The sequence below is a fragment of the Prinia subflava genome, chromosome 1 (genome assembly GCF_021018805.1).
Source record: "Prinia subflava isolate CZ2003 ecotype Zambia chromosome 1, Cam_Psub_1.2, whole genome shotgun sequence".
NCBI lineage: Eukaryota > Metazoa > Chordata > Aves > Passeriformes > Cisticolidae > Prinia > Prinia subflava.
The window spans coordinates 29,415,444-29,433,263 of record NC_086247.1 but is presented as its reverse complement, the minus strand read 5'-3'; the positions used below and the strand labels follow the sequence as shown (position 1 = coordinate 29,433,263).

Below are 17,820 nucleotides of genomic sequence, written 5' to 3'. Positions count from 1 at the left end.
GCCCCGGCCTGGGGCACCCGAGGATGGGGCAGAGGCGCCGCTCCCGGCGGCAAAGGGAGCTGGGCAGCGCTGCTGCCACTGCGGCGGCAGCAGGGAACCGGGAAGCGAGGTCCCACCCGCAAGGGCGGGGGAACCTTCCCACTCTGCCGGCCGCCAGTGCCGCTGCTTTAGCTCGGAGAACAAGAAAATCGGCTAAATAGAGGAGACAGACGCCGGGGCGGGTTCGCTGCCTACTGGGCGTGCCGGGCGGGGGATGGGGAGCCGAGCAGAGATGCTCTGTGTCAGCGCAGCCCCGGTGCCACGACCCTCCCCGGGCTGAGCCCCGCCGAGCCGAGCCAAGCCGAGCGCCGGTGCCGCCCCGTGCCGGGAAAGCACCAGGGCCACGGGGAGCGGCGGGGCCGGGCGGGGCGGGCGGGGCCGGCTAAGAGACCCTCACGGCTCCCCGGGGCCGGGGTCAGCCGCGCCTATCCCTGCCTGCTCCTCCTCGCCCGTCCCTGTCACCCCCCGTCCGGCCTCACCCGGCCTGCCCGTCCCCCAACCCGCCCCGCCGCCGCCTCCAGCACCGCGGAGAGCGCCCGAGGCCTGGGCCCGCCCCGCCTGAGGAACCGCCCTGCCGGCACGGGAGGCCCGGCGGGCCCCTCGCAGGGGCGAGGCCGCGCTCGTGTGCGCAGCACTGCGTCGCTGCTCACCATTTCCTTTCGGGAATGAGCTGCTCTCGCTACACACATCCAGTCGCAATCCTGTCCCGTGCTCAGCAACGCCCCTACGCAGCCACAGAACCCCGTGCCCAGAAGTGAAACACCCTAGCAAGCCACCGGGTCCCGGGGCCGCCTTCCTGCTTTCCCCGCGGGCAGCGCCTCTCCTGAGGGTGGATGGGGCCCGCATCCCGGTACACCTGTTCTCATCCCGGTACACCTGTTCTCATCCCCTCTGCCACCACGGCGCCTGCCCCGCCTCAGCTCTCATGCTGCTGTCTGTGCACAGGGATGTTTCTGTCCCCAGACTCACTTCTAGACTTTATTCTCCTCTAAAGAAAAAACCTAGTTTCGTTTTTAGTGTCGCCATTGGTGTCTCAAAAGAGAGAGCTAGCCTTATGCTCCAGGTGATGCTTCACTCAAAGATGCTCTTCCCTGACTTCAGGGAAGCTTGAGAAGCACAGAACGGTGGGTTAGCTGTTCTAGGGAAGCACACACACAGTGAGAGCATCACAGCTAGCAGAGGCACGCAGTGTGGGCTGTGCAGCTGCAAACAGCCACACACACGGAAGAACAACGGTGCCAGTGCCTGCTTTTCCCACCCACCCATACACACACCATGAAACACATCTACAAGCGGTGTCCTCCAAATTGCAAGCTGAGAATTTGCCCTGTCTGTCTGGAGGCAGTGTCGAGTCTGGTATCCCTGAAAGCTCTTAACAGTAAGGCTGGTTAACCTCTGGGAGGGGCAAATGAGCTCCAGCTGGACAGTGAGATGAGAAGGGAAAGGTGGAACATCCTTCTCTTTGTGCCGAGGTCTTGGATACTGGCTCCTCTGGGCCAGCAACAGCTTCCAGGCCTACGAGGTGTACAAACAGGTGCCATCACTGCCATGTTTCTAGTGATGTTTCAATTAACCTCCACATTTGTTTAGTGGCTGCCTGTTATGTTACTGGCTTTCCTCTTGCCAGGGATAGAGAATTCTTAAAATGAGTGTAGGGAATTCTCAGAACGTGTCCATCCCCTTTCATGTAATGACCATGTCAGATCCCATCATGCCCACTTTAGCAAGAGAATCAAGCTCACATCTTCCCAAGTGACTCTTACCATAGTGCATGAGGGAAGTAGTTACTGACTTCTGCACACATTTATCCTGTTCTGGGATTTCCAGAGCCCTTTGAGAGTGTAAGCAGGTCCAGCTGCTATTACCCAAGGTTAAGAAAAGTTTGACATGACCAAGGTTAGGTCTGAGGACAGTAAAACAGGTACTAAAATGTTGAAACATTCAGTACAAAACACTTTTATAGGATATCTGTGTATCCTTGCAGGATGCAAAAATAATCTGAGCAGCTCCTTTACTGAAATGGTCTAGGAACTCCCTTGCAATTGTCCCTCTTCTTGAATCTTTGGAATTAAATATGTTAAAATGAATTTGTGCATGTTTTACAGGTAGCAACAGCAGAGCCTTCAACACCAATAGGCTTTTTTCATGTAAGACATAAAACATTTGACATGGAATGTACTATTAACGCCAGACCGAGGGGGGAGAAGCATCCAAGGACTGATTTCCATTTCAAACTGCATTTTGGCACTTTGTACTCCAGCACCATTGGTGGATCAATATTTAATGCCCGGAGATTCTGGCTCTGCAGGAGTCATGTCAGGGGACCTCTCGAGCCAATCTGCTTGGGTGGAGGAGTGATAATTATTCATGGGCTCCTGCCTCTTGCTCCTTCTCTTGCACAGCCCCACTCTGCTGACTCAGTGCCTTATTCAGTCTTCTCTCCCTCTCTCCACTGCTGTAGCTGGACCCCTTTGCCTTCACCGCCTCTGAGAGCTGCACATCCCAGCATGGCTAAAACAGCAATGGGTAAGAAAATGCCTCTCTTTTCCTTCAGCAGTACTACGGCCGCTGCCTCCTAGGTCTGCTACCTACACTGGGTGTATTTCTCGCTGTCCCAAAAGTTTAGGAAAAAAAAAATCTAGAGAACACTGAACATATTTTTAATTTCATTGATCAGAGAAAAAAAAGGGAGGGTGGGTGGGACCTGGGGCTGTTTTAGTACCCTAGCCAGAGATCGGATTAATTATATACCGATGGGTGAGGTCGGCACATGAGCACGGCATAATTTTGAAACGGTTTTCATTATTTTAAAGATGAATATATATATTTTTTATATATATATATACATATCGATATTAGATATATTTTTATATATGTGTGTATATATATGTGTGTGTGTGTATATATATATAAAAGAAAGAAAATAAAAACAAAAACGAACGGTAAAGTTATCCCTGTTGTCAGTGTGCCTCCCCCCGTCCCCGTCCCCGCCGGCCGGAGTCAGCGCTCCCCTCTGCCTCTGAAACGGCGTGGAGAGAAGAAAATGGGAACGGGGGAGAGGCACCGCCGCCCGAGAGGGGCTCGGCGCGGGTCGGGGGCTGCGGGCGGGGCCGGGCCGGGCCGACGGGGGCCCGCGGTGCCGGGCGGGGGGGGCTGCGGCGGGGCGGACCCCGCCAGCGCGCACTGCGGCCGGCCGCGCCCAGCCCGGCACGGCACGGCACCGCACGGCACGGCGCGGGGCTGCGGGAGCGGCGAGAAGGAGCCGCCGCTCGGCGTTGCCCCGGCGCTGCCCGCACCTGCAGTGTGCCGGGGGGGCCGGCTGAAGTAGGTCACTGCATCACGGAGAGCTGGTGCGCGCTAGCGGTGCCCGCCCTGCTCTCTCTCCCGGGGGACAGCTGCCGGGGCTGTTGTTACCTCGCGTTTTCCAGCGGCAGGGAGAGCATCCCCCTCCCCGCGGGAGCCGCGCCCTGCCGCCGTGGCGCGCCGCCCCCCGCCCCAGCCCGCCGGGCCCGGGAGCGGCCGGGAGGGGCGCGGCTCCTCCGCCCTCCCCCCGGCCCCGGCCCCGGGGGGCTCCCGGGTCCTGGGGAGCCCGTTCCCGAGGGTTCCCTGCTGGTCCTGAAGGTCCTGGCAGGAGCGAAGGGCGGTAGCCCGGCACTGGTCCCTTTGTTCGAGGGAGGCTGCTGGGTAGGGTGGGCGAAAAAATCCCTGTGAGGGTGTGGAAGGAGGAGAGGAAGAACAGTCGTGGGGTCGGGCTGCTGAAAGCGTCCAGACCCTAACGCTCCTTAGGGTTGGTTTTTGATGGTTTGGGGTGGTGTTTTGGGGTTGCTTTTTTTTTTTTTTTTTTTTTTTTTTTTTTTTTTTTGGGCTGTGGGTTGGTTGGGTTTGGGTTTTGGTTTTTTGGATTTTTTTTTTAAGAGGAATGAGGTTGGACCTGCATTTGACGCATTCAAATCCAAGTTTTCACAATCATTCACCGTTAATATCGTGCACACGTAAATGCTACAAAATAAGGATGAAGTACTCCCAGCACAATTTGTGTCCTCCCCAAGAAGCAAATGCTGTACAAATTTTCGTTTGTGCAGATTCTTGTTCTCACTCTTCATCGCATTGCACGGAGTTACACCAAACCCTCCTGGCACGGGCTGAAACCGCTGCGCTACACCAAAGCATTTATGTGAATGCTGATGTTCCGCTCCCAAGGAACAATTGGTGTGGGTTGAAAGCATTCTAACCCGGCTGTGGCACCCTTGGGAGCAAGGCATGAGACAGCTGTAGATGCAAACAGAGGAGGGCTGTGAGGGCTGTGGGAGCCTGGCCAGCCCTGCAGTGCCGAGCACACCGTCCCCTCCCCACTGCAGCAATCCAGTAATCAGTATTGATAATTTGTAGTCGGTCGGGGACCTAGCGCTGCAGAAGGCCTGTTAGGAATTCTGTCACAAGGGAAGGAAGGGCTCCTCAGCCTGGTGTTAATGATCTCGCAGCACACAAATATAAAGATTTCTGCGGCAAGAGTGATGCCAGGAATCATTAGGTTTACCAGAGACAGAGGGAGCATGTGGCGCCAGTTCATCTGTTAATCCCTGGTTAACGAGCCACCTATACCAGCAATAAAAAGCCGTGCAAGCACCTCGCTCCAGTCTCCAAAAATGCTAATTACAACAACATTCAATTAGAAAATTAAAGTTACTTTATTAAAAGCCTCTTCCATCTTTAAACTCACAAAGCTTAAAGGATTCTCCTCACCCTTTCTTTAAACTATATTCTTCCTTGTAATAATTATAAATAGACTAAATTTGTATCTAGACACTCTATTAGAATAGCCTACTTTATTTCAAGAGGCACAACAAAGCAACAAATTTTATTTTCATGTGGAAAAACAGATGCATCCTCAGTAAAGCACATTTCCAGTTAGGGCTAAATGAGCTGTTTGTTCTGTATTCAAACTTCACCCAGTAGAACACTGAAAGAACTACAGAGTGCCTGATTTTTTCCCCTGTTGAGCACCAGATTTTGCAAAGTGGCAATAAAGGCTAGGTTCTGCTACCACTGGAGCCAGCAAAACATTTCTAATCAGTTTAACCCAGCCCACTATTATGTTTCTGGCCCTGGTCCAGCAAGGCACTTAATCAGGTGTCTGAGCATGTGAATAGTCCTGCTGGCTTTGGACAGAACTCTTCACATAACTCAGGTAAGGCAGACGCTAAATACCTTGAACAAGCCTGTGTTTACATTCTCCCATAGAAAGCAAAATTAGGCCTAATTTTCTGTTAGGCTGTGTAAAAGAAAAGGTTTTCAGGGAAAGCTTCTATTACTTATATAGGAATTTCAACATCTGCAAGAACATTACACTCTGAATGCCTGCAAGGTTCTTCTTTCTGTTTAGTTTACATAGTATATGAATGATGCACACCACCTAAGCATCTTTGTTTGGGGTTTTTTGGGGGGTTTTTTTAGTGTGTCTTTTTCTGAAATTCCATGTAACATGACTGTACAGAAAATCTGGGGGTTTTAAACTTCATCCTTCCCCGACATCATCTTCCACATGAAATATGTATTGGATAGAGAGACTCCTTCATGCCTTAAGCTCCCAAGCAAACATGAGTGTGTGTTACATAAATCAGGGCCTTTGCAGACCAATCAGGCCATATATCTGGTTTGATAAACTTACTTAGTTTGAGATACATAGATGCAGTGTGAAGGTGAAGCAGTCTGTCATGCCACTGGAAGTAAAAAGTATTTGAAACCATTATTTCATTGTTTCATTGTGGTGTTTTATTTACAGAATATTTATTATTCAAACGACTTCAGACAACCGTCATACAGAAACTCTCATTCTCAGTTCTGGTTCTGGTTTATTTTAGGAAGCTGTTTAACAGAAATACATGGAGTATGTGTTAATAGTGTGTTACAGAAGTGTTTTAATGTCAGCTCCTTTTGAGATGGTCAGGAACACTGTAAGGTGATAAATGGGTGGGGTTATGAGGATACAGGAATTCAGACAGCCCCATGCTCCCTCGTTCACATATCTGAGTAAGACTGATTAAACCATTGTAGGAGTGATTCAGAGTTGCTCTTGTACTTTGTCATTCACATTTCAGTTATAAGATCAGACCTCAAAACTTATCTTGATGGATGCAAGGCCTCTGCTAAGTTTTTCTATTAATGAGTACTACATTTTTGTTTTATCTGGTATGTAACATACATATGAAGTCATAAATAAGTGTAGGGTTGTTGAGTTTAACTGATTCCATTATTTTAATAAGTTGCTTTTTTACTGCAAAGGGGTAAGAATTTTGCCTTTGATCTGCCACTACACTTAAACAATTACTTGATTGTCAGCAATTGCACATGAGTAGTCATCTGAGTATCAGTGGCAATGACAAGCTTCAAGTTAAACAACATATGGCCAAGCACCAGGCTGAATTTGGACTGAACACAATTCTTTGCATATTATTCAGTTTTTAGCTGAAGGTTTTAACCTTCCTCTTTTATAATTAAATGAACGAACATCAGCTCTGAATTATTTCCATCAGAAAATTACGTGTCTGTAAATAGGAAATTACTTTAAGAGAAGAGTGAACATAGGCAAGAATCAGAAAGTTATTTATTGTATCATAATGTTGGCAGAAATGGGATTTGACTGAGATACCACTATTCCAAATTTTTTGAAGAACTAGGAGAAGAAATCACAGAATAAGCTGAGTTGGAAGAGACCCATCAGGTCACTGTGTTCAACTCCTGGCCCTGCACAGGACCATCCCTCAGAGTCACACCATGTGCCTCAGAGCATTGTCCAAACATTTCTTGAACTCTGCCAGGCTGGTGCTGTGATCACTTCCCTGGGGAGCCTGTTCCAGTGCCCAACCACCCTCTGGGGAAAAAAAACCCCTTTTCCTAATATCTCTGATGTGCTAAGGAAACTGAAGTGATTACATTTCAGTTGGTTTTTTCTGAGAACTTTTATTTCTGAACTAATATAAAAATATTGGTAAGAAAAATTCACTAAACAATTGAGGTTAACATTCTTTTCTTAGTTTTTGAAGAGTAGATTACTCTTCCTGCTATTGAGAATTAAGGCAGGAATAATTTTTAAAACAGTCCATATGGCTAAGGATTTATACTGCCTCACAGCAGTTCTTTACTTACCCTGTGAGGTGTACAGGCAGGAGGGACAGAACATCATCTATTCCATTTTCATATGGAAGATATCCCACAACACACTGAGGAAATAAAAATAAAATTCAGCAGCTTGAACACTTCCAAAATGTTCTCTCACCTCCACCTCCATTGCCATCACCTCTTTGTTCCAATATAAGCTCTAGTTAGACTAAAAACTTCCCTGTTTAATAACATATTCCTGTAATTCATTCACATAGATTTTGTGAATTTGAATTTTCTTTAATTTATTATTTAAGACTGGAATTTTTATTACTATTTTTATTGGTGTTTGTCCTACAACAGTAATTTCTCTAGATCACATTTTGCACACCTATTTTTTTTTATTATATATACAGTGTAATCTAACCTTATGGTTAGATTTATCTCAGGTGACATTTATAGTAATTTCTTCAGGAAAGAATTCTCCATTTTCAAATTAATGGCATTAATTTGAAAAAAAAAAAACCTCATTACAAAAGAGAGATGGGAGATTCACATCCAGCAATACATTTAGATAGTATTTTAGCCTTCAAAGACTATACAATATTAACTAATTAATTCTCCTAATTGCTTGCAGTGAGTAGTCAGCATGATTTTGTAGTCTAAAACACAGAGAGCAGAAGTTCCCGTGACAGATCAGTCTGGGCACTACTTGACCTGTGCAGCATTTTCATGTAGGTCTAGTTTGACTACCTTATTAGTTCACAAAGAAACAAAGAGGTGATCAGCACTCCTGGAAAAAACAAGCCTTAGGAATCCTAAAGTAGGTAGCCAAAAATGATGTCACACCATATAATTGATATAGTTGGAAAACTGACTCATTAAAAGCTTTGCTAAAGCTGGTACAGCAAAAAAAAAGCTGAGCTTGAGGGACTGAGGGTGGCACCTGGCCCTGTGATCAGTGGGCAACACCACCACTGAAAGTGAATTCTCCAGCAAGCCTTCTCACAGTCTGGAGAGAAGGAGTGTAAATTTGCCTTTCAGCTTAGGATATCAGGCTTCAACACCCTTTGTCCTGGCACTCTCAGTAGTTCTGCCCAAGAGGACAAGCAAATGGTACATCATGAAGCAGCTTACCTCTGCAGTTACTACCTTCCAAAAATCCGCTGTCAGTTCTCCATACAAGTCACCTTTATAAACAAAAACTATTGCCATCCTCAGGTAGCTTGTAGAGAACACGTTTTCTTCAGCATTTATCCATAAAATGGATGAGAGATGAACCAACTTTACAAATGAGTCTTGCCTTGCAGGAGCCAATGGAGTAGAGCCACCCACCTCAGCACAATCAGCTGGTCTTCAGCCTGTGGGGACACAGAAACTGGCTGCTGAATTGGAGGAATGGCTGCTATTCACAATTCCTTCTAGGCTACACACAACCCTCACACTATTCTAGGGCTACAGTATGAGGTGTTGTTTGTTTTCATTCAGTTTAAAAGTACTGTTGATCCCACTAGGAAGGGTGGGTCCCCATGGGGACTCTCAGCCAGCAATTCTACCTGGGACAGGTACGTCAATCCTGCAAGGTGCTGGGTGCCCATGACTGTAGTACAGACAGTGCCTATTCCTCTAGCTGCTCAGCACTTTTCAAAAATGGACAAAAATCACGGTGGAGACCTCAATCCACATGGACCTGCATCCTGAGTCAAAAATAATGGACTGATGCAGAAATGCTGGCTCCTGGGAATTAAATACTTATGACATCATGTGTCTGACAAATACCAGCCTACAAAGTCGATCTGAAATGATTTCATTTTCTCTTCCACTCATGTTTTTCTTTTTCCTGTCAACTAATATATAATTTAACCAATGAAGTGAATTTAAGCTATTTCTGCCAGGATGTGCAGTTCAACTGCTGCACAGCATCTGCATAAAACATTAGGCTTTGCTGAATCTTTCAGAAATCTTATTTTTCTAAGTAATAGCTTCAAATCCAAGCAGTTTATAAATAAATTATGATTTATGCATTCGTTCTAATACACAAAACCTATCACAGTTGTAGCAGTTGTTGTGTGGAGAAGTTGTGATCCTTCACAGACACTATCACAAAATGGGATTATTAGGAGTTTTCACCAATTTTGCCCCAAGCAGGTAGTTTAGTTTAGAGAGGTGACTGGGGGGTAGGGTTAGTAAAGCACCTGTGGTGAGATACAGACATGTCTTATCCCCACAGCACACAGGGAGAGGTCAGCACCTCTGGCTATGGTCAAATATGCCCAGAGTGAAAGTACTCATAGTTTGGTGACCCAGAGGAAAACGCAGGGAGGAATGGGGAGCCTTCAGCTGTGTCCCATGGACACTTCACACACAGCCTTAGAAAAGCCCTGGCTCGCTCTCTCGCAGTGTGATGGGGGGAGAAAAGGGTGTGGCAATGGGTGCACTCCTGTCCCTGAGCCAAACAGCTGGTGGTTGGCCTCCAGGTGTGGTGTTGGCCTTTGTCCCTGTGTGTCCTCCCTCCCCACAGAATACCAGAGGCACCGAGCTGTGTCTTCTTTCCACTCTCACATGGGAAGAACGTCATGCTAGGGAGAGGACAAGAGAGCACACAGGAGGAAGTATGACCTACACCTCGGAGCTGGGGATCCCGGGAGAATCACTAGATTTTGCATGATATGGCAAAATAGAAACAGTTGTGGAAGCAGAAAATAGAACCTGAGCTCCTTTGGGTGACAGTTAGGACACTTTGGCTTGAATGGAAATTTTGAGAGTTTGACCCCAGCTCTGGCATTTCCCTGTCAAAAGTGTCACTGTAGGCAGTTGCTCCAATGGGCAAGAGTAAGACAGCCAACAGCATTCCTCCTCAGCTGCGTTTTAAAGGAAAACTGTGGCTTGCTTCTCTGTTATGAAAAACCCTATGCTGCCTATGTGTGCCACATGCTCCCAGGAAAAAGGCTACACAGATTTCTTCAGAGGACTGGCTGTGAGCTGGGAGAACACACAATTTCCTATGTAAATGACTTAAGCATTTCAAGTCTGAGCCATCCTTGCTTGTCCAAAGTTTAGCACCCTACAATGCACACCAGTTTAAAGAGCACAAATTGTGTTTTTCGGTATTCTCATGACCTCTCCTCAACTGTGTAGGAATTTCTAGGATCCAGATTTTCAATTTAGAAACCTCAGTTTTCTTAAGTATCATTTTAGGCACCTAGTTCCTTTATTGGATTTGTAGGTTAATCATTTTATGACCTGACTTTCTCCTCTTTAAGATGGGGATAATCTTGGGTACTTACATCAGAGCTGGGATGTGAGGTTATGTTCCATACTGCATGGAAATATGTAGTCATGCTCTGATGTTACAGAAGCTGCCAAAATCCATACTGATCAGATTAAGAAACAGAGCAACTTACCTGCTAAAGCTGTATTACATTCTGTGCTATTGAGGTACTTTTTTATAACCCTTAGGGAATTTCTTAGATAAAGAAAAAATGATGATGTGTGTATTTTATGCTACCAAAGGCATAGAATTCTAAAATTGAGCATTTACTCTAAGGTACACTCTACCTGAAGGTAGATGAAGTATTTTTTAATGCTTAAAGGTTTCATATTTAAATATATTTACTAGTCACTAAGTAGCTATAACTTTTGATCTTGATGCTATTATCGATGCTTTCAAAATTACTGAAACACACAAGTTGTCCTTTTGAACTAAGATTTGTGGCATATATATATGTTCAGATTCATCCTCTGGTTTCTGGTAGGATGACTTTGGATGTCATTTCGTTGGCAGAGCTTCTTTAAGTGACTAATATAATTACAGCTATTATTTTTTCTTTTTCAAAAGACTGTGGAGACCACAGCCTTGTCAAAGATGCACAAAACTTTTACTAGTATTTTTTGTACTGCAAATCCTCCACTTACATGAATGGAACTGTAATGCTGCATATACCTAGGAAATCTTAAACAAGTGCAGAAATCAATATCCATATTTTTTCAAACATATTTTTGGAAGTGAAATTCACTTCTGTAACCCATTTTATTAGTCTGTTAACTATTTTGATATATTTGTTGCTTTCTTTATTCATGTGAAAAGAAAGGGTAGCTGGTGTCACCCAAGTCATGTTTATATCACTTGAATATACCTTCTTTGTCTCCAGGTGCTGGTGTTTATTATGTAGATGTAATTTTAAAAAGCTATTTCTAGGCTGATATCTTTTCTATATGCTCAGATATTTTTATTTATTAAATATTATGTTATTATTAGCAGTTATTATTTAACTGCTCGGAGACTGCAGTTAGGGGGCTTTCAATATTATATGCTGTAGGTAGGAATGAAGCCCTGATTCCTGATTTAAAAACCTAAATGTTTAATGTTTGTCAACAAACCACTTGTTCTCGAGGCAAATAACTTCTTGCTGGGAAATGATGTTTTAAGTCTAAAAATCATCATTTTCCAAGTAAAATATCAACAATGACTTCTAAAGAAAAGTAATAGTAAGATATTTATTTTAAGCTGCATTGAGAATTCAAGTTACTCCATTTTGAAGTGCATTCACTTTTTTTTGCAGTGAAACATTAAGAAGGGAAATATCTTACTTAGAGAATCATACTCCATTTGAGTAACGGTGCAAAGTATTTCATCTTCTTGTTGTGAGAGGCCTGAAAAACAGGAATAAACATGACAGAGATACTTTCAAGTCCTCTGCAAAATTGTAATTACTAGTTTGCCTGGTTTGCCAGTGCTGTTCTAGAGGTCTCATCTCTCTGGCATCCTGGTTTCTGCACAAAGATGTGAACGGGTATGTCAAGGGTAAAAATTGCAACAAGAACAAATACTGAGCCCATGCAGTGAAATGAAGGCATTAAGATAAGCAAAGAGGTAACCTACAATACAAAGGTTGCAAAATTATATTTAGCATACTTCTACGTAGTTATATAAATAGAATTTTTAAAAAATTAAAAAAAATCTAAAGTATTGTGGAAACAGAATATTATATCAGATGGACCCCAGTCTGTCCCTGAACTGCAACTCTACTATTTTTATAGTTTTTTAAAGTCATTTGCATGTAGGAAAAAGTCTGAGATAGCAGTTAGGAAAATTTCTATTTGAGATGACTCTCCATGATCTTATGAACAATCTACCATCCTAATCAGTTTCCCATCTATCCATCCCCATGACCTACTGATTTCCAGTCTCACCCATTTCCTTTGAACCCTTTCCCTGATTTTCTCAACCTAGTTTCATTATCCAGTCAGTCAAGTGTAAGCCTCATTCTTGATCCAGTTTCAGTCATCCCATCCCCTGACTGACTTTATTTGCTTGGCTTTCCTTCTTTTTTTTTTTTTTTTTTTTTTTTTTTTTTTTTTTTTTTTTAATTTGTCTGCTCTTGGCAATTACTTCCACAATGCAGATTCAGCTCTCATCTCTTCACACAGCCACTTCATTCTTGTAGTTCTTTACACTTCTGTGAGGCCAGAAGGGGAGGAATTGAGACCACAGGATAGTTGTTTCCTCTTTTTTCCCAGTTTCCAGTGCTCCTCTGGTCCATAACATCACTCTCATCCCATGTGGAATCAGAATCCAGCACAAAGTGGCTTGAGAGAAACTGGCTGTAAAGCTTGGATTAGCATCTCAGACAAGGCTGAAGGCTGAAATCCAATATTTCACTGGCTTATTAAATGGCCAGGACAGATTTTTCAACTGAAGAATGATTGCCTGGCACAAAGCACTAGAACCTTTCAAACAAGTGCAGTAACCACCTCCTTTGTTTACCCACATGCATTCATTTTTCCCTAGTTATCTTCACAGAAATAGTGAAATGTTTTTAGCTAAAAGCTTCTCCAAAATTCAGCAAGAAGGAGCCTTCCAGCCAGGAGACTGTAGACCAAATTGTAATTTAACAGTGTGATTTTCAGTGGAAGGACATATTTTCTAATGCAGTGGAAGAAACAAAGCCACACAAGGTGGGGAATAGCAATGGCTGACAGTGTTGCACTTTTAAGTGGCTAAGATGTGCAAAGGTCAGGAGCACAAGTCTTGACAGAATTAGATACTAAACCAGTGGAAATCTGTGGGTGAAGCAGAGTCACATATGTAGATTTACATCTGAAGAACCTATGTTTCCCTCTTTAAATCTACCAAAGCATCAAGTTAGGAGAAAATATCTCCTTTATTATTTTAAAAAGTCATTTAGTGTAGCTAAGAACTAGCTACACTAAAAAAAACAGGAGAACTTTATTATTCAGAAAAAGAAACTTTTTTAAATAGTGGAAAAAGAACTTGATTATATAATGAAAGAGACAGAATGGGCTGTTACACATTGACATTTGGGGCTATCAAACTCCTGTTACTTTTACAGCATATTAAAAATTCAATGGACAATCCAGTTCTGGAAGTTTGAGAAGTCTGTTATAAAGGACAGGCTGAACAACAAAGTAGTTCTGATTTTCCATTAATGACAGATTGCTGATGCTGGTGCACAGTGCCCTGAAAATCTCGCTATAGCAGGATCATTTTTTTATTCTAAATGAGACAAACACCCTTATACCAACAATCAGTGGAGCATCTCTGCAGGGATCAGCTCCACATGTAGTTAATTTAGTAGCAGAGCTGTGTCTCTGAATTCATCAAGATTTTCTTCTAAGCGGAGGCTGGAACTGCACAAAAATAGAGAGACACAGGCAGAGACAGCAGAGAGAAAGATAGACTGACAGAGCAATTGTACTCTAGAAATTCTCAGTAATATTTTGGGATGGGAAAAATACCACTAAATTTAAAAACAGTAAAAAAGAGGGAAGAAGAAGAGAAAGATGCAAAAGAGAGGTGGGTCAGGAAGGACTTAACTGGGAGCAGTCACATTTCCAAAAGTCCATTTACATTGCTATAGCATAGACATTTATGCATTAATTTTACGTCTTCAGAAATCAAAGTGCTTCTATTATGCAGATCTGAGCAAAGCTACTTAAAACACAGGTCACTTCACTGCAAACAGTGGCTCCTGTTCTAGTTTCACTGTAGCATCAATTGTAATAAAAGTATCCTGCCAGCAAATGTTCCCTGTCAGCCAATTTAATCAATTCTGAATAATATACTCATTTCTTTGCACCATTAGTATGATTTCCAAGAAGATGTCATTCTTTATCTTTATTTTCTTTTTTATTGTTAATTTTGTGTGGCTTCTGGTTAGCATACTCAATAATATTTATAATCTATGCCCGACCATGATAGATTTTATATGCTGTTGAGAGGTATCATTATTTTCGTTATGGAAGCAATCAAATGTTTGCATATATGCATAAAGTCACGGCAGGATACAATAGTAGAAGTATAAATCTGGTAATTAGTAGTAATAACTACATAGATTGTTTAGGTAAAGACCACATAGAAAACTCTGAAAGCCACAGAGGGACAGATGTGTCATATGGAAGGGTTTGGTTCTGTCATTTCATGAATTTGAGCACCTAATATAGTGTCCTTTAAGCCACCTATTTGCCCAATTATCCCTCACCCTCCTAATAGCCCTCCACTGGACTTTCACCTGACCTGTTCCTCCATGCCACTCTTAAACTGGGGATCCAAGGCTGGATGTAGAACCTCAGGTGCAGCTCCACAGCACCAAACACCTTCACTCAATGGTGAACCCAACCCCTCCTGCTGATTCAGGCACATCTCTGCTTCTTTTCTGTGTCTTCCAAACCTGGACATTTGAAAGAAAGATTGGAGAAACAGAAAAAGAAAAAAAACTACCAAACTCTCCCTTGTGAGACTTTTGGAGCCAACCTACACATGCTGAATTTATTTCTGCAAACATATTTTTTTGAAAAGTCCCTTGCCCAGTATCCATTCCTATTTTGGTTCTTACTCTTCATCCTTTAGTGTTGACAGTTATGGGTTTAGGAGTCCATCATCTGAAACCTCACTTGGGCATTTGTACTTTTTTTGGGCTGTGGAGAAGACTAACAGGAAAGTATCCTATCCTTTCAGTTGTAAAAATAGATTTCCACACTAGCCCCAGTTTCTAGATTTGGTGACCTGCCAAAAGATACTTCTCCTAGTCATTCTGCTGCCCACTTGTTAGCAGAAAACACCAAGTGAAAAGAAGAGTTTTACAGACTCTGCTTTGTATCAACATGGTTCATGAGAGAGTAGCTGTCATTTTTGCTTACTCTGTGCAGTGATTTCAAAGTCCTTCAAAACCTGAAGACATTATTTTTGAATCAAAGGATTTCTCCAGAGATGAACATGTCTTTGATAGGCTTCCTACACAGGGAAACTATTTTAAATTAGGGATTACATTTCTCTAAACCCGAAAATTTAGTCCTTCATAATATCTCATAATTAACTAAAGCCCCTTATTCCCACATATACCCCACTGAGTAGACTTAAAATTGTATAAAAACATTTACATTTTGATAGTCTCTGTTATTAAAAAGGGGAACTAAGCCATACAATGTAAAGTATTGAAGTAACACAGTTTCCATTATCACATCTCCTTGGGTTTAAAGCAAAATCTTCCACAATTGTGAGTTATGCCAACAGGCAAAATCTAATTTCAAACAGTTTTATATGGAAACTCAGAAGTTATTTGCTAGGAGCCTGTTTTGCTTTGGTGTTCAGATTTAAAATACTACTGTTAATGAACACAATTATAATGTGTGTCCCACTGTATTATTGCAAGGATTGGAATTCTTCCTTTGTAAGTAATCTACTTACATATGTCGTTTACAGTTGTGTGCAGAAAGCAAACTTTATAAAATAAATGCCTTTATTCAAACTGATGAGACACTCTTATTTTAAAATGTTCCACAAAATTAAAATTCCATTAAAAACCCAGAAGTAAATTGGATTTTCCAGACTGCCTCCTTTCATTGTCTTTTGCATTTTGACATTTAGTCGGTAGTCATGGCAGCCAGTAAGAATGATTGTGTAGCATAAAAATGCAGTTACACATATTTGGCTTTGGGATAAGTACATTAAATATATGGGAATTGCTCAAAATCAACCAATAAACTTGCAGAAATAAAGCTTTATATATATATATATACACACACATACTTTTTTATATATAGATATATATATAAACTAACTAATTAATGATTCTATGTGTTTGGTTTTCAGACCCTATAAAACGTGTTTTCTAGTCTGTATAGATTGATTAGTTTTGAAACATACTATCTACAGCCCCTTATATCTGCATATTTTCTCTTAAATGGGTTCTTCTGATATCTATGGTGTGAAAATAACTGCAATAGGTTTTGCATTCAGTGCCATGACTCAACAAGCAAGGAAAGCATTTCATTACTGGAATGCAAAGACTGAGAGTCTGACACTACAAGAAATCGTCATTGCATTTATATCATCATACAAACACAAATTTCTATTTAGTTGATTGCCCTGCTTCTTTTTTTTTTCTTTTTGTCTAGAGAAAAAGAGAAAAAAGGCACCTTGCAATTTATTTGGCTTATTGTCCTGAGCCTCAAGACACAACTAAATATTCTGGCCTTCATCAGTTCAAAGCAAAATTTTGAAAATATTGGAAGACATTAAAGATCTCTGCTCTTTGGAATGGCACAGGTTAATGCAGGTTGTGTTTAAGAAAGTTATACAAAATATAAAAATGTCATATTTTATATCAGAGGTACAGTTCTGTTAAAACCATGCGCACATCTGAGCCAGAAGAATGGAAGAATCAGCTTGTCTGTTAATGGCAGCTATCACTTAGCAATCTATCTCTGTTTCCTTGATTGAAGTACTCCACAACAGCTGAATGATGAAATCAGAAAAACTTGCATTCTTTACTCATTCTTTCTTAATTGCTTGCTTTTCCTGAACCATTTTGGGCCATTCCTTTCCTGGATACTGTATCAATGATTTGCTTTCAAAACATGTGGGTAGTTCTGCTAAAATTTTCTTTCTGGCGAAGCTCAGTATGAACAATTTGACTGTAATCTCAGCGCAGAGGTGAGGGGAGAGATTTCATCACGTAATATGAGGTACAAGTCCAGAAAGGATCCGCTCCTATTTCCATCGCCAAGACTGGCAATAGGCAAGGTTGTGTCATTAGTCTCTGAGCATGATAAAAACAGATGGCTTGGAATAAAAAGGTACTCAGTGTCAAGTGTCAGTGGGTGATACACTGCTGGGTGATGCACGACCAGGAACTGTTTGTCCAGCCAACATAAAGGGATAAGGGTGAGGCAAAATTAAATCAGTTGAAGCCTCTGAAGACATCACCAGGAAAAACTAAATAAATGCCACTGGTCCAAATGCACATGGATGACAGTGAGATTCAGATAATAAAAGTAATACTGGCAGCCAGCTCTCTCACACCCTGCTCTAGTAACCCAGTCTTACTGTTCTGGAACAGAACCCAGAGTGATTCATACCTTGGGAAGATGCTGTTTGATCATAGTAGGCTGCATGACTAAGCCGTTACCATTCTATTTCATCATATTTGATTTGCATCCTCCCTCAAGGAGCTTTTCACCAGCCAGCACCTGTATTGCCTGCAGCACTTGTGAAGAGATGCCACTTATACAGAATTCAGGAGAGCTCTGTTCCCCAAGAAGCTTTCCTACAGAATAGGTCTGTGACCCAAGGCATTTCTTTTTCATGTCTGGGTCACTTTTTCTCCCGGCATCCCTTGCCTCTCTTTCTCACACCAGAAGGTCTTTGGCATAGGGTGTTTG

The 17,820-nt window shown here is 42.6% G+C and overlaps 2 protein-coding genes across 2 annotated transcripts in view; one reads left to right on the top strand and one right to left on the bottom strand.

Moving 5' to 3' along the window:
- Window positions 1-432: 432 nt before the first annotated feature.
- LOC134552627 (alanine and glycine-rich protein-like) lies at window positions 433-885 on the bottom strand. Its single transcript, XM_063405562.1, has one exon. The coding sequence runs from the start codon at window positions 883-885 to the stop codon at window positions 433-435; it is 453 nt and encodes a 150-aa protein (XP_063261632.1).
- Window positions 886-2,350: 1,465 nt separating this feature from the next.
- Window positions 2,351-17,820, top strand: part of STMN2 (stathmin 2) — a 42,094-nt gene continuing 26,624 nt past the window's right edge. The window contains exon 1 of the mRNA XM_063419558.1: window positions 2,351-2,565. Within this exon, the coding sequence (XP_063275628.1) occupies window positions 2,547-2,565 (19 nt within the window). The 5' untranslated portion in view covers window positions 2,351-2,546. The remainder of the gene's footprint in view (window positions 2,566-17,820) is intronic.